The sequence below is a fragment of the Gopherus flavomarginatus genome, chromosome 5 (assembly GCF_025201925.1).
Source record: "Gopherus flavomarginatus isolate rGopFla2 chromosome 5, rGopFla2.mat.asm, whole genome shotgun sequence".
Taxonomy (NCBI): Eukaryota; Metazoa; Chordata; order Testudines; family Testudinidae; genus Gopherus; species Gopherus flavomarginatus.
In genome coordinates, this window is record NC_066621.1 from 23,975,128 (window position 1) to 23,989,950 (window position 14,823).

Below are 14,823 nucleotides of genomic sequence, written 5' to 3' on the forward strand. Positions count from 1 at the left end.
TTAGGGACTGGAAGATGCAGACAGGTATCTAGTGGGATGGTCAAAAGTTTCTAAGCAGGTTAGGTGCCCATTGGGTTGGGCCTCTAAGCTGCTTAGGCCCTTTAGTAAATCCCACCATGTGCATCTCTAGGCAATTATATACCTTTGTAAATCTGGCCCTATGTTCCCTTGGCCCTGGCCTCTACAAACAACAACAGTTGCTCCTTGCATTGGACAGCCACACCCATCAACAATCTCCTCCACTCCACTGCCCCCACATGGGCTTGGCTGAAGAGTCTCCCTGCGTCCTACAGGGCAGGAAGCATGGGCTGTGGTGAGATGCTCCCAAACAAGGGTGCCAAGAACACCCACAAGGGATCCAAGCCAGGGTGTGCTAGTGTGATGGAGTAGGGACTGTCTGTGTGGGGGATGGGAGAGCCGGGGATTACTTTAGGTGAGGGACTAGGACCTAAGCCTGTAACCTGAGCCAGGGAGCAGGGAGGTGTGGCAGCACCTTTGCCCGGGAAGCTGGACAAAGGAAGGGGCTGGCTGGAGGGAGTTGAGTTTAGTTTTGGTTTGGGGCTGAGTGGTTGGAATTCAGGGGACTAAGCTTCCTGAACCCCAGCAGGACTCGATTGAGGGGTCCTGGCTGTGCCTACAAGCTCTGCTGTAACCTACATTCCTGTTGTCCAATAAACTTTCTGTTTTACTGACTGGCTGAGAGTCACTGTGAGTCCCAGGAAGAGGGGTGCAGGGCCGGACTCCCCCACACTCTGTGACAACTGGTGGCAGCGGTGGGAGATACTGCACCCCGTGGACGGCACTTCCTGCAGTAAGTGACTGGGGAGCAGTAAAATGAAGGGACGATTGTAGGGGTGATTAACCCCTGGGAGTATGTGCCCAGTGAGAAGGACTTTGCAGTAACAGGGTCCCCCGGGGGATTGCAGCAAGCGGTCCCAGGGGCGGAGGAGTCTGCAGCTCAACCCTGGCAGAGAGGTGGTGACCTAAAGAAGGGCTGGTGCACTAGGGGTCTCCCTGGAAACTGTGGGGAGCAGCAAGCACCCCAGCCTGTGAGTGGCCAGCAGAAAGATGTATGCCAAGCAGCTTAAGTGTGACCTGGTGGAGCTGTGCAAGCAGAGGGGGCTGCGCAGTGGGAGGCTCACCAAAGACCAGCTGATTGCCCAGCTGGAGGAGGGAGATCGCTTGAATGAACTGATCCCTGTCTCTGAGGGAAGCAACCTGGCAGATGCAGCGCAGGCACCAGTGTCTGTCCCCGCTGGGAGTGGTCAGCCGGCGGCTGAGGGCTTCCCAAGACCCCCCATTTTATGCCTAGGGGAAGGGTGGGGAAGAGCCCAGCGAATGCCAAGGGCACCGTGATACCTCCGGCCAGCAGGGGATCTTCCCAGCGAAGCTCCCCCCGCAGCAGGGGATCGTCCTGGCAACGCTCGGCATCCGTGGAGCGGAAGCAGCTGGAATGAAAGAGAGAGCTAAAACTGAGAGAGCTGGAGGATCGTGAGAGACAGAGAGAACATGAAGCGAGACAGAGAGAACATGAGGAGACACAAAGACAGCAGGAACTGGAGGATCGTGAGAGACAGAGAGAACATGACCGGGAGGAGAAAGAGAGACAGCGTCATCATGAGCTGGAACTGGCCAGGCTGAGGAGCAGCGGGCCCCCAACTGCGGTGAGTGAGGGGGGGCCCAGGACTGCGCGGAGCTTTGATAAGTGCATCCTGGCCCAGCGTAAGGAGGGGGAGGACATGGATGACTTCCTGGATGCCTTTGAGACAGCCTGCGAGCTGCACCAGGTAGATCCTGCAGACAGGCTCCGGGTTCTCACCCCCTTACTGGACCCCAAGGCCGTGGCATTGTACCGCCAGCTGGGAGAGGAGAAGAAAGGGAACTACGAACTATTCAAGCAGGCCGTGCTGCACGAGTTTGGGGTGACTCCTGAGAAGTACTGGGAGAGGTCCCGGAGTCAGTATAAAACCCCTGAGGCCTCATATCTGCAACTAGCCTTCCGCATAGAGGGTTATGCCAGCAAGTGGGCAGATGGGGCCCAGATGAAGGGGGATGTGGGTAAACTGCTGGTACTGGAGCAACTGTATGAGTGGTGCCCATCCGACCTGAGGCTGTGGTTGAGGGACAAAAAGCCAGAGAACCCACGACATGCAGGGCGGCTGGCTGATGAGTTTGTGAAGAGCCGGACCGGGGGTGACAGGGAGGAGTCCCAAAGGAACAGGCCCACCGCGATGCAGAGTGTGTGTCATCCTGGGACCTCCCAAAGGGGGAATAGGGAGAACCCCCTCCCAAGGGGAACACTCAGTGTCAGGGACACCCGACCAGTTCGAGGGGACCAACAGGACATGAGCTGCTATCAGTGTGGCCAAAGGGGCCACATACGGTCCCAGTGCCCCAGGCTCAAGGACAGACTGAGCAGACCAACCCCACACCTGGGTCTCTACCGGGTTAACTTGGTAGAGACCCAGCTGGACGAGGGGCAGCGTTCGCAAGAAATGGGGGCTGGCTGCGTACCACCTGTGAAGGAGGGAGGAGGGCCCCAGGTCAGCTCCTCTGGGGGTCTTGATGCTCCAGGCTCTGAGTTTTTGGTTTACAGGGTGGGCGCGGGGCTACCCCTCCAGAGAGAGTGCCTTGTTCCCCTGGAGGTAGATGGGAGGAAGGTCACTGGATACTGGGACACAGGCACAGAGGTTATGCTGGCCCAGCCCGAGGTGGTGGCCTCAGATCGGATGGTTCCGGACACCTACCTGACCCTGATAGGCATGGGCAGGACCCCATTCAAGGTGCCCGTGGCAAGGGTACACCTGAAGTGGGGGGCCAAGGAGGGCCCCAAGGACGTGGGGGTACAGCCATATTTGCCCAATGGAGATCTGGCCAAGCAATGCCCAGGGTGCCCTGGTTGTGACCCGTAGTCAGAGTCGGCGAAGGGCACTGTGCCCTGATAACGGGGAAGGTACTCTGCCCGAGGTGCAGGCCCTAACCTGGTGGGGAGGGAACACCCAGGGACACGGCTCAGAGAGGCTGCAGCTTAGACCCAGCCAGCGAGAGAGAGCAGGTCCCCATCCCTGTTCCAGCTGCTGAGTTCCAGGCCGAGTTGCAGAAAGATCCCTCCTTGCGGAAGCACAGGGACTGGGCTAACCTCAGTGCGGTACAGACCATGAGGAGAGGTTGCAAGGAGAGGTTCCTGTGGGAGAAGGGGTTCCTGTATCGAGAATGGGCTCCCCCAGGGGAAGCAGAGTCATGGAGGATCAGGAGGCAGCTGGTGGTTCCCAGAAGTTTCGCCACAAGCTACTGTACCTGGCCCGTGACATCCCTCTTGCAGGGCACCAGGGAATCCGGCGCACCAGGCAGAGGCTGCTACAGAACTTTTACTGGCCTGGGGTCTTTACCCATGTCCGACAGTACTGCCAATCCTGTGACCCCTGCCAGAGGGTGGGGAAGGCCCGGGACAAGGGGAAAGCAGTTTTGAGACCTTTACCCATCATAGAAGAACCTTTCCAGAAGATGGCCATGAACATAGTGGGACCTCTCAGCAAGGCGACCCAGTTGGGGAAGAAATACATTCTGGTGGTGGTAGATTTCGCCACTCGCTACCCCGTGGCAGATGCGCTGCTGACCATTTTCAGCTGAGTGGGGTTCCCCAAGGAAGTCTTCACGGACCAGGGGTCCAACTTCATGTCGACCCTGCTCCGGTGCTTGTGGGAGAAATGTGGGGTCCGGCACAACTGGGCCTCAGCGTATCACCCCCAGTCCAACAGGCTGGTGGAAAGGTTCAACAGGACACTAAAGATGATGCTAAAAACATTTATGAACCAGCACCTGCAGGACTGGGACAAGTACTTACCTTACCTGCTGTTCGCAATACAGGGAGGTACCCCAGGAATCTACCGGGTTTTCGCCTTTCGAACTGTTATATGGAAGGCGGGTAAGGGGGCCCCTGGACCTGATGAGAGATGAATGGGAGGGGAAGGCCACTCCCAATGGAGAGTCAGTGGTGGAGTATGTCCTGACCTTCTGGGAAAGACTTGCCGAGCTCATGGACCTGGCCATGGAGAATCTGGCCCGAGCCCAAAGGAAGCAGAAGGCCTGGTATGACCGCATGGCACGGGCCTGTGCATTCGCCACCGGGGATCAAGTGATGGTTCTCATCCCCGTGAGGAAAAACAATCTCCAGGCTGCCTGGGAAGGGCCCTTCAAGGTTGTCAAGCAACTAAATGAGGTAAACTATGTGGTGGAGCTGTCTAACTGGGCTCATCACCGCCAGGTGTACCATGTGAATATGATGAAGCCATACTATGACAGCGGGAATGTGGTGTTGGCCGTGTGTGGACATTGGGAGGAGCAGGGAGATGACCCTTTAGTGGATCTATTCCCTGGGGCAAAAGCTGGTTCCTCCCTGGAGGCAATTCCCCTCTCTGATCAGCTGACCCTGGTCCAGAATGCTGAGATCAGAGGGGTGCTGCATCTATATCGACAGCTGTTTTCTAACCAGCCTGGACGCATTAATTTGACTGTCCACCGGGTGGACACCGGGTCACATCCCCCTATAAGATGCTCCCCTTTTCAGGTCACCGGGAAAACTGCCCAGGACCTAGAAAGAGAGGTCAGGGACATGCTGGCTTTGGGGGTGATCCAGCCATCTTCCAGCCCTTGGGCCTCGCCAGTGGTGCTGGTCCCCAAAAGGGATGGGTCGATCCGGTTCTGTGTGGACTATCGAAAGCTCAATGCCATCACTGTATCTGATGCCTACCCCATGCCCAGGCCCGACGAGCGCCTAGACAAGCTGGGAGGCGCTTGGTACCTCACCACCATGGATCTTACCAAGGGCTACTGGCAAGTGCCGCTGGATGCAGATGCCAGGCTGAAATCAGCCTTTATCATCCCTCGGGCTCTACGAGTTTCCGACCCTGCCCTTCGGCCTCAAGGGAGCACCAGCCACCTTCCAGTGCCTGGTGGATCAGCTACTGCGGGGGATGGAGAATTTTGCCGTGGCATATATTGATGACATCTGCGTCTTTAGCCGGACCTGGGAGGACCACGTGTCCTAGGTTAATCAAGTGCTGGACCGACTCCAGGAGGCTGGGTTAACCATAAAGGCTGAGAAGTGCACGGGGATGGCTGAAGTAACCTGGTACATCGGGTGGGGAGCAGCTGCCTAAAGCCGGAACCAGCCAAGGTGGAGGTGATCGGAGTCTGGCCCGCTCCCCAAACCAAAAAGCAGGTCCAGGCTTTTATTGGGATGGCAGGGTACTATCGAAGGTTCGTGCCCCACTTTAGCGCCATAGCCGCCCCCATCACTGAGCTGTGCAAGAAGAGGAAGCCAGACAAGGTGGTCTGGACTGAGCAGTGCCAGCAGGCTCTCCGGGCGCTGAAGGAGGCTCTGGTTAGTGGCCCAGTTCTGGCAAGCCCAGATTTTGACAAGCCCTTTATGGTGTTCACTGATGCCTCAGACACGGGACTGGGGGCGGTGTTAATGCAGGAGGATGAAAAGGGGGAGAGACACCCCATCGTGTACCTGAGCAAGAATTTGCTACCCCGGGAGCAGAACTACGCGGTCATCGAGAAGGAATGCCTGGCCATGGTGTGGGCCCTTAAGAAACTAGAGCCATATCTCTTTGGGCGACACTTCACCGTGTACACCGACCACTCTCCCCTGACCTGGCTGCACCAGATGAAAGGAGCCAACGCCAAGCTCCTGAGGTGGAGCCTGCTCCTGCAAGATTATGACATGGACGTGGTCCACGTGAAGGGAAGTGCCAACCTGATAGCAGACGCATTGTCCCGGAGAGGGGCCCTGAACTTCCCCAGGTCACTGGGCAGAGTGACCCCTCTCAGTTCAGTCTTGAAGGGGGGAGAGATGTGATGGAGTAGGGGCTGTCTGTGTGGGGGATGGGAGAGCCGGGGATTACTTTAGGTGAGGGACTAGGACCTAAGCCTGTAACCTGAGCCAGGGAGCAGGGAGGTGTGGCAGCACCTTTGCCCGGGAAGCTGGACAAAGGAAGGGGCTGGCTGGAGGGAGCTGAGTTTAGTTTTGGTTTGGGGCTGGGTGGTTGGAATTCAGGGGACTAAGCTTCCTGAACCCCAGCAGGACTTGATTGAGGGGTCCTGGCTGTGCCTACAAGCTCTGCTGTAACCTACATTCCTGTTGTCCAATAAACCTTCTGTTTTACTTGCTAGCTGAAAGTCACTGTGAGTCCCAGGAAGAGGGGTGCAGGGCCGGACTCCCCCACACTCCGTGACAGCTAGCAACAGCAGCCCTTCAGCTGGTGCTGTGCATTGTGGTGGTGCAATGGGAGAGCACTCACCCTTGTTTTGGTGTTTCCATAGCTAAGGATTAGCAGCAATCAACTAGGTTATTTGGGGCCAGATATCATTGATATGAGAATGGCAATGGAGAAAAGCAGCTCTTGGGTTAGCCCACAGGCACCTGATTCTTACACCAGGAATAGGCCTGGCCCTCAAGCTGCAAGCATAAAGACTACAGCTGCATTCTACCCCTCCTCCCCACTGTCCCCCTTCCCCTGCCCTTCTCAGCTGCTGCTCCAGCCAGCACGGGAATCTCTTTCTGCTCCTCCAGGACAGCCCATGAGCTGTGGTCGGGGTGCAGTTGCAAGGGAGCACACAGCAGGCCAGACTCTGAGTTTGTTTACACCTGTGTGCGACCAAGACGGATCCAACCAGCTTCATATTTACTATGGCCCAGCTGAGATCAGAATCCACTGGTCAGGGAGCTGGGCCACTTGAAAACCCACAAAGGTTCCTGTTGGCAAAATTCAGCAGGACCAACTCCAAATGGTCACAAATGGGGAGCCAGGCTCCAAAACATTGTGAGATTTTAAATAAACAAACAAACTTTGGGATCTTTGTCTTTGCCTTCCAGTTTGAGTCTTTAGGTTACTATCGTATTACTGTAACACATAGGTATGGATCAAGACCCCATCATACTTAGGTTGTTAGCTCTTTTGTGGCCTCTTGCTCCAGGACTAGGGCACCTCGGTGCTCCAGGCATACAACAATAACATTTGTGCTAGGTGCAGAACAAAAAGACAGACCCTGCCCTATCGAGTTGACACTCTTGGGTCACGTGTTCAGGCTTTTCTCCGCTACCAAGAGGGCTAGGAACATCCACTTTTTTTTTTTAAGGCAAGCTGAGATGCCCATGTAATCAATCACATGGCTCTGGGACCTGGGGCTTTAATTAAAACATCAACTATTGTGAGATTTTTAAAATGGTGAGGGGCTGGCTTCCCTGCCAACCCAACAGCCTTCTTCAGGGACATGCCCCCTCTACCCTCTCCTCAGCAGTAAACACAAAGGGCAAGCAAGACCGCAACATCCCCTTCAATCATGCAGGTTGGTCTCACAAACACAGGCAGTGGGAGAGGGTTCGAAGAGCCACAAGAATGATTAAAGGGTTGGAGAACCTGCCTTATAATGAGAGACTCAAGGAGTTCAATCTATTTCGCTTAACAAAGAGAATGTTCAGGGGTGATTTGATCACAGTCTGTAAGTACCTACATGGTGAGCAAATATTTAATAACAGGCTCTTCAGTCTGACAGACAAAGGTCTAACAACGTCCAATGGCTGGAAGCTGAAGCTAGACAAATTCAGACTGGAAATAAGGTGTAAATTTTTAAGAGTAACAATAACTTACCAAGGATTGTGGTGTGGTTCTCCAACATGGGCAACTGCTAAATCAAGACTGGATGTTTTTCTAGCTCTGCTCTAGTTCAAACAGGAATTAACTCAAGGCAGGTCTCTGGCCTGTTCTAAGCAGGAGGTTGGACTGGATGACACAGTGGCCCCTTCTTGCCTTGTAACCTTTGAAAAGCTCCTGTCACCAGCCTGGCACTGACCTTGTGTCCCTGCAGTGTTCTGTTCTGAGCTCATTTTCTCTTTTTCCTTCTCCCGCCTAGATGACCTGGACATGGACGACTTCCAGCTGGAGTTTGAGGAGTCAAAGCTGCATCCCACCATCCAGTGCACACCCAGCCCCGGTGAGCAGCGAGCTGAGGGGAGACCCTGTCTCTAAATAGGACTCAAGGCCCTTCTAATGCAGCCAACTCCCACGTCCTTTCCCCTACATCTCACCACTTGCTACATACACACATAGACCAGAATCCAGGCTGGGTCCTGGGGGCAGAGGTGGGATTCCTCTTTCCCAGGCTGAAGCCATGGAGTTAGTGCCCTCTCAAGTGGAGAGGGAGGACTCACGGTAACCCCACCCTTCTACAGAGCATTTCCCACCTCCAGCCTTTTCCTGTACCTGGTCCCATGCCTAGGAAGGCTGTATGTCCCAGCAGAAGAGGGGATTGGATTGGCCCCATCACACACTAGTATAGGAAGCTGCAGACCAAACCTTGGTACTACACAGAGCAGCCGTGCTTCACATGTTCACCCAAGGCTCCCACACATGTGGGTTGCTTTGCAGAAGCTAGTCTTGACTTTCTGGGGGGAAATTCCTTTGCAGCCCCAAATATGGTGATTAGTTAGACCCTGAGCATGTGTGCAAGACCCACCAGGCAGACACCTAGGAAAGAATTCTCTGTAGTAACTCAGTGTCTCATCTAGTGTCCCATCTCTGGCCGGTGGAGATATTTGCCACTAGCAGTCGCAGATCGGCTCCATGCCATTGTAGGCAGTTTCATCGTACCATCCCCTCCAGAAATTTACCGAGTCAGAGTAAAGGGCTGACGTTCACGCCACACATCCCTGGGCCATGCACACAGATGCCAGCACAGCCCTCCCCACTTCTACACTCCCTGTCCTGCTCAGGAATGTTCGCTCCTACTTATACACATGGTGCTCTTATCCACTGGGCAGCACCAGCACCCCCTTAGGCAACTGGGGGGAGAGGACATTGGGGCAGAACTCAGGGGTAACACTGGAAGCACATGGCCCTTGGAAAGTCTCCTGGGTAAGAGGTGCTCAGCAGGTCTTGGGCATTTTCTGCTTGGTAGCACTGAATGGGATTGGGACGGGCTGGGTCAAGCCGTGGCTGGGATCAGGCCAACGTGCTGTATCAATGACGTTACAGCAGGGTAGATAACTTTGGACCTTGTTTCCTTGCAGGTCCCTTCAAGCCTTGCACTCAGTTGTTTGAGAGCTGGATCATCCGCCTGGGGGTCTGGGCCATCGCGCTGGTTTCAGTGCTCTGCAATGGGCTGGTCAGCCTGGCCGTCTTCGCCTCTCCGAGCTACCTCTCGCCAGTCAAGTTTGTCATCGGCTCCATAGCCGGGGCCAATATGCTGACAGGCATCTACTGCAGCATGCTGGCCGTGGTCGATGCCCTGACCTATGGGCAGTTTGCCAAGTACGGGGCCAGGTGGGAGATGGGCGCAGGCTGCAGGGCGACGGGCTTCCTGTCCGTCTTCGCCTCAGAGGCCGCCATCCTCCTGTTGACTTTGGCCACTGTGCAGTGCAGCGTTTCGGTCTCCTGCTTCCGGCTGTATGGGAAGTTGCCTTCCTTCAACAGCGTTAAAGCAGCCACACTGGGCTGCCTGATGCTGTCCTGTGCGGCCGCGGCACTGCCGCTGTTCTCTGTTGGGGAGTACGGCGCATCCCCTCTCTGCCTCCCATCCCCCATCCCCGACGGGAAATCCTCCACCCTGGGCTTCATGGTGGCCCTGGTGATGGTGAACACTCTCTGCTTCCTGATCATCACGGGCACCTACATCCGGCTCTACTGCAACCTGCTGAAAGGGGAGTTCGACACCCTCTGGGACTGTGCCATGATCAAGCACGTGGCCTGGCTGATCTTCACCAACTGTCTCCTCTACTGCCCGGTAGCCTTCCTCACCTTCTCGTCCATGCTCAACCTCTTCCTCATCACCCCGGAGGTCATCAAGTCAGTCCTGCTGGTGGTGCTGCCCTTACCTGCCTGCTTGAACCCCCTGCTTTATTTGCTCTTCAACCCCCACTTCCGAGATGACCTGCGCCTGCTGCGACACAGGGGCCAAACCAAGGGCAGCTGCCCCCAGTCATACGCCTCAGATGACATGGAGAAGAGTTCGTACGACTCCACCCAGGCATTGGTAACCTTCTCTGATGCCGATCACATATTTGAGGTGCCCGACGCCTTGGGTGTGCACCCCGTCCTGGATGCCTACAGCTTCCCCTCAGTGACGCTCATCCCCTGCAAACAGAGGATGGATGCCAGAGGGCAAGAGAGTGGCTACTCTGCCCGCCACCCCTGCCTGACCGATGATGAGCTGCTCGTTTCCTCAGAAAGCAGGGATCCAGCCAGCAGTGGCCTGCAGGTCAGCTTCTTCTCCTCCCCGCCTGCATCGTCCTTCACTTCTCACTTATAAACCCCTCAAGTGGCCACGCAGGCAGTCCCTCATCAAATGAGCCAAGCAAGAGCCCCCCACATGGCCTTGAGGGGACAAGACATAGGCTGGTCTGTGTCAGGCATTGACACCCCGCCCTCCGCATCATAACCCTGGGCAACAGGCAGCGCAGTCTGAGCCATCATCCCAAGGGCTCAGGGCTTTAATGGCAGGACACAAGTGCACGACTCTACAAAGAAACACAGCTTCCCCTCCGCCCTTGCCTAAGAGAGGACCCCCCCCTCCCAAGCCCAGAAAGGGATCTAGAGAGACCCCCCTCCCGAGGTTTCCCTAGATAGGCCCCTAGCATACCAAGTCAGAGAGCAGGAGGGACCTGCAGCTAAGGAGCCCAAATGCTTCTAGCCCAGGGAGATGCCTCTTCCCAAGGGACTGACCCCACAGCCTCTGTGGTGGAGCGGGAGCTCTTGCCAAGCCTGCTGCCCTCTGACCCTACCAGCTGTGCCACTAGCCTACACTCAGTCCTGCTGGTTGTGTGTCCTGGAAGAGGACAGGCGAGCGCGTGGAGCAAATGGGAGTGACGTGGCAGCTGGCAGCACCCACAGCGGCAGCAGCAATAACCCATTGCAACCTCACAGCAGGTGGGAGAATCCTCATGCTTAGCACCTCGCAGCAAACGCTACAGACACCTTCTGGTGAGTGCCTCCACGCCCTGGGAGGGGAGTCAGAATTGTGCCTTCCCCATTATGCAGCTGGGGGAACCAAGGGAGGGGATTAAGGGCAACATTTTCAAAAGTGGCTGTTAATTTGGGGCCTCGCATTTTCCTTTCTCCAGGGCCTACTAGAGGAGGCAACCATCCTTCCACTGTGCCAGCCTTCCAGTGGCACACTCACAGCCATTTAAACCCTTCCCACTGGGCCTAATAACGAATAAGGCCATCTGCTCCCCCACCAGCTGGGATCAGCGGGCGAGTAGCTGACCCGTCACAGGCATGGCTGAGCCCAACTCCCTTTAAAGGGCAATGACAGCTTTGTGATTGCTTGCTTTCATGTCCAGATCCTCAAAGGCATGTAGGCAGCTAATTCTCATTGGTCTCAGTGGGCAGTAGGCCCCCTAAATACTTTTGAGGCTCTGGGCCTCTGTGCTTATATGGATAAACCCTTCCAGATCCGTTTTTCTCAGTTCTTTCTTATTACCCCAAATGTGCATCGTCTACCACGCTCAGGGCTGCCTGCCATTTGTTCTCCTGAATCAGTGTTAACATTATCAGCCACCATGCTCTGGGATAGTCTTACTGGACGTGTTAGTCTGCAGCAAACACAGTCTGCTTTTAAAGGGCCCCGAATTAATATCATTCTGATCATTTATTCTTAACATTAATTCTACCCTCTATCAAATACAAACCATGGACACATCCATCTATCACATGCCTGTACTAAGAGAAACTCTGAATTGGATGTAATGCCTTTAATACACCATGTATATGTTATTGTATGTATATATGATGCCATATATAATATCCAGCATGCGTGCGTGTGTATATTATGTGTATATTTATATATAACCAGTTTCCCTCCCCTGCTGACCATTCCTTTAAATTCCTACGCCCTCTTTGTGTATATGAACTGTAAAGCATCCTGTATGAAAGACGCTATAGAAAAATAAATTGTAATTTTAAAATAAGTTATAATGGTTGCAGTTTTCCCCTAGAATAGGGATAAAAACCCATGACTGGTTGGTTGTGTCTCATTAACATTAGTATCTCGGCCAATAAGCTTTTGGGGACGCAGAAGAAAAGGTAAAAAACACCATCCGAGACAGAACTCTTTGGACTTGGCTAACTCCATTTTGTGTCTGTGATATGTATGTAATGTAGACAAGCCCTGAAACTGGGCTCCTTCTGTGCATCTAATACAGAAAGCAGAAGCTTTAACACAGACAAGCCCTGAAGGTAAGTGGGGCTAGCAGTAGAAGAAAACATCCCATTATAGGTAAACTGAATGCATTTGCTCTGCATTCATTGAGACTCGCACAGAGTTCCCCAAGGCAGTTCAGAGTAGAACCACATTTTGATTGTTCAGTGGGACTTCCTGCATGCGCAAGCACTTGAGTGAGGGGAGCTAATTGACTTTCCACACATTCATCATCACTAACTACCTCAGAATTAGTACAGGAAGGGCTGTGCCCTGTTCCCCCACGTTCAGTCCCTACTGGAGAAGCAAACTCCTGCTGAGCTGTATAGGAAATATTTAGATGCAGCTATTACTACTACTCTGTATGGGAGGTGAGGGAAAGAGGGTCACTGAAGCACCACTGAAGCAAAGGCTTTAATTCCTTGGCTGCCTATACGCTGAGTCTGCATGGAGTGGTTGGAGGGGCTCCCTCCAGCTTCTGGGAGAGCAGAGGCCTGAGAATTTAACATGTTCTGGTCCCAACTTCATTGCTGAGTTTCCTGTAGTCAACGACATGAAGTTTAGGCCTAGAAATTAACAGACTAGCTACAGGGAACTGTTTTCTTTTAAAAATCAAACCTCATTCAATTCTCTCCTCTAAGGATAAGTTGACTTTGAAGGCCCTGCCCAACCTCTCTGCTGCCTCACTCCATTCCTCCACCTGCCTGTCACTGCCTCATCTCCTTGCACTCAGCCCCAGCTGCTGCAAGCACCCCTCCTTTCTCCATCGAGCTCCCATTCACTTCAATAGAAGAGGTTGCAGAATTAGGCCCATGGATTCACATTTCCCTTCATGCTGGCTTGTGCATGAAACAGCCTTCCACCTCTTCTGTCCGTCCCTGCACACTCTCCTCCCCCATATGCTCTCTGTCCTGTGTTGCCAGAGAAGGGAGTCTCTCTTTCTCCGAGGTGGGTGAAGTGCTAGGTCTAGTTACACAATTAGCATGTAGAAAACATTCAGCACCTACTGTAATTTCCAGGAGCCCTAGTTATGGAACAAGAATCACAGTAATACACAAACCATGGCACAAAGACACAAAAATTCCATATTGATCCACATCGTTAGAATGTCATTGCCCACAAGGGGGTTTCTCTGAAGCATCTAGTACAGTGGGCCCTAAACTTTTCAAGCACTGGGGACACCGTTCCAGGGGGCGGGGGGTAAGGAGGCAGTCAGGGGTAAGGGGGCCACAGCTGAGGGTGGGGCAAAGGCTGTGGGCAGCTCCAGGAGCGGAGCTGCAGCCAAGTGCACAGGAACCAGGGCCAGAGCAGAGCTGGGGGCAGAGCGGGGCTGGGTGATGTTCTCTCCGCGCTCTCTGTGGGGGCTGGTCTAGGCTTTGCCATACTCCCCCCCAAACATGCCTTCATGGCCCACTGGGGACATGCCCTACAGGATCATCAGAAACAGGATACTGAACTAGAGGAGTCTGATCCAGCATGGCAGCTTCCATGTTCCTATCATAAAGACTATTAGCCTAGTCAATTTAACACGTATTTCCTGCATAAATATGTAATTTTCTACAGACCTGTGGCTCTTGTGTCTACGGCCTGGCCTACACCAGGAAATTAGGTCGATATAATTACATCGATAAGGGCTTTGAAAAATCCACACCCAAGAGGCCTAGTTAAACCGACCTAACCCTTGCTGTAGACAGCGCTAGGCTGATGGGAGAATTCTCTTGCCGCTTGAGCTACTGCCTCTTGGCAAAGTGGATTACCTATGCCAATGGCAGAAACCATGCCACTGGCAAAGGAAGCATCTTCTCTGAAGCGCTGCAGTTGAGCCACTACGGTATTTTAAGTGCAGACGAGCCCAAATATAAGCTAGTGACAAAGCACTTCCATTCACTAAACTACTGCTTAGTTCAGATTCAGTTTAATGGCCCATTGCGGAGGTGGTGTAAAAAGGACATTTTCAGGACTTTGCCAGAATTGCTCAGCACCCATAACTCCAACTGAAATTAATAGGATCACAGTACCTCTGAAAGTCAGACTTCTTTGCACCTATATACTAGTGCATAAGGGAACTGACAGTGAAATTTACATGTTGAGAAGTCAGAAGGAAGTGAGGAATAGCAGCTGCTGCATTAAATTACAATTTCTTACATAGCCCAGTTAGCATAGCAAGAGAAACTCTCACCTTTTTCAGTCCCTCGGGTATCAAGATTACCAAAATTTAGATTACATTACATTCAATGGCCACATGCAGACTTGAGGTGTAAGTTACAAGTTGATGAGTGGATGCAAATATGCCTTAAGGGACTGGAAAGTATAAATTACACCAGTTTAAGTCTCCCCGTAGACTCCGCTCCATTTTGGGCTATAAAACATTAAGTCATCTGCTCAGCTTGTGGAAGTAGTGTTTGTCTGATTTATGAGCTGGTTACTGATTGCACAGGTGGGAAGATGGCTGGGGAAAGGGTGAGATACAAAAAGTGTACAATATGTCCACACTCATGTATCATTTACTATTATTACTCTAACAAGGGAAACTGAAGTGTCTGCTACAGGCAGGTGTGCTGATGTTTCAATTGTGACGGGAAACAGCAAAATATTACTTACAAATTCAAGAACATCCTTTAA

The 14,823-nt window shown here is 53.3% G+C and overlaps 1 protein-coding gene across 1 annotated transcript in view; it reads left to right on the forward strand.

Annotated features, from left to right (window-relative positions):
- LGR6 (leucine rich repeat containing G protein-coupled receptor 6) overlaps nt 1-11,861 on the forward strand; it is a 147,394-nt gene extending 135,533 nt beyond the window's left edge. The window contains exons 16-17 of the mRNA XM_050953796.1: nt 7,918-7,998; nt 9,074-11,861. Coding sequence (XP_050809753.1) covers nt 7,918-7,998; nt 9,074-10,311 — 1,319 coding nt within the window. The 3' untranslated portion in view covers nt 10,312-11,861. The remainder of the gene's footprint in view (nt 1-7,917; nt 7,999-9,073) is intronic.
- Nucleotides 11,862-14,823: the final 2,962 nt, after the last annotated feature.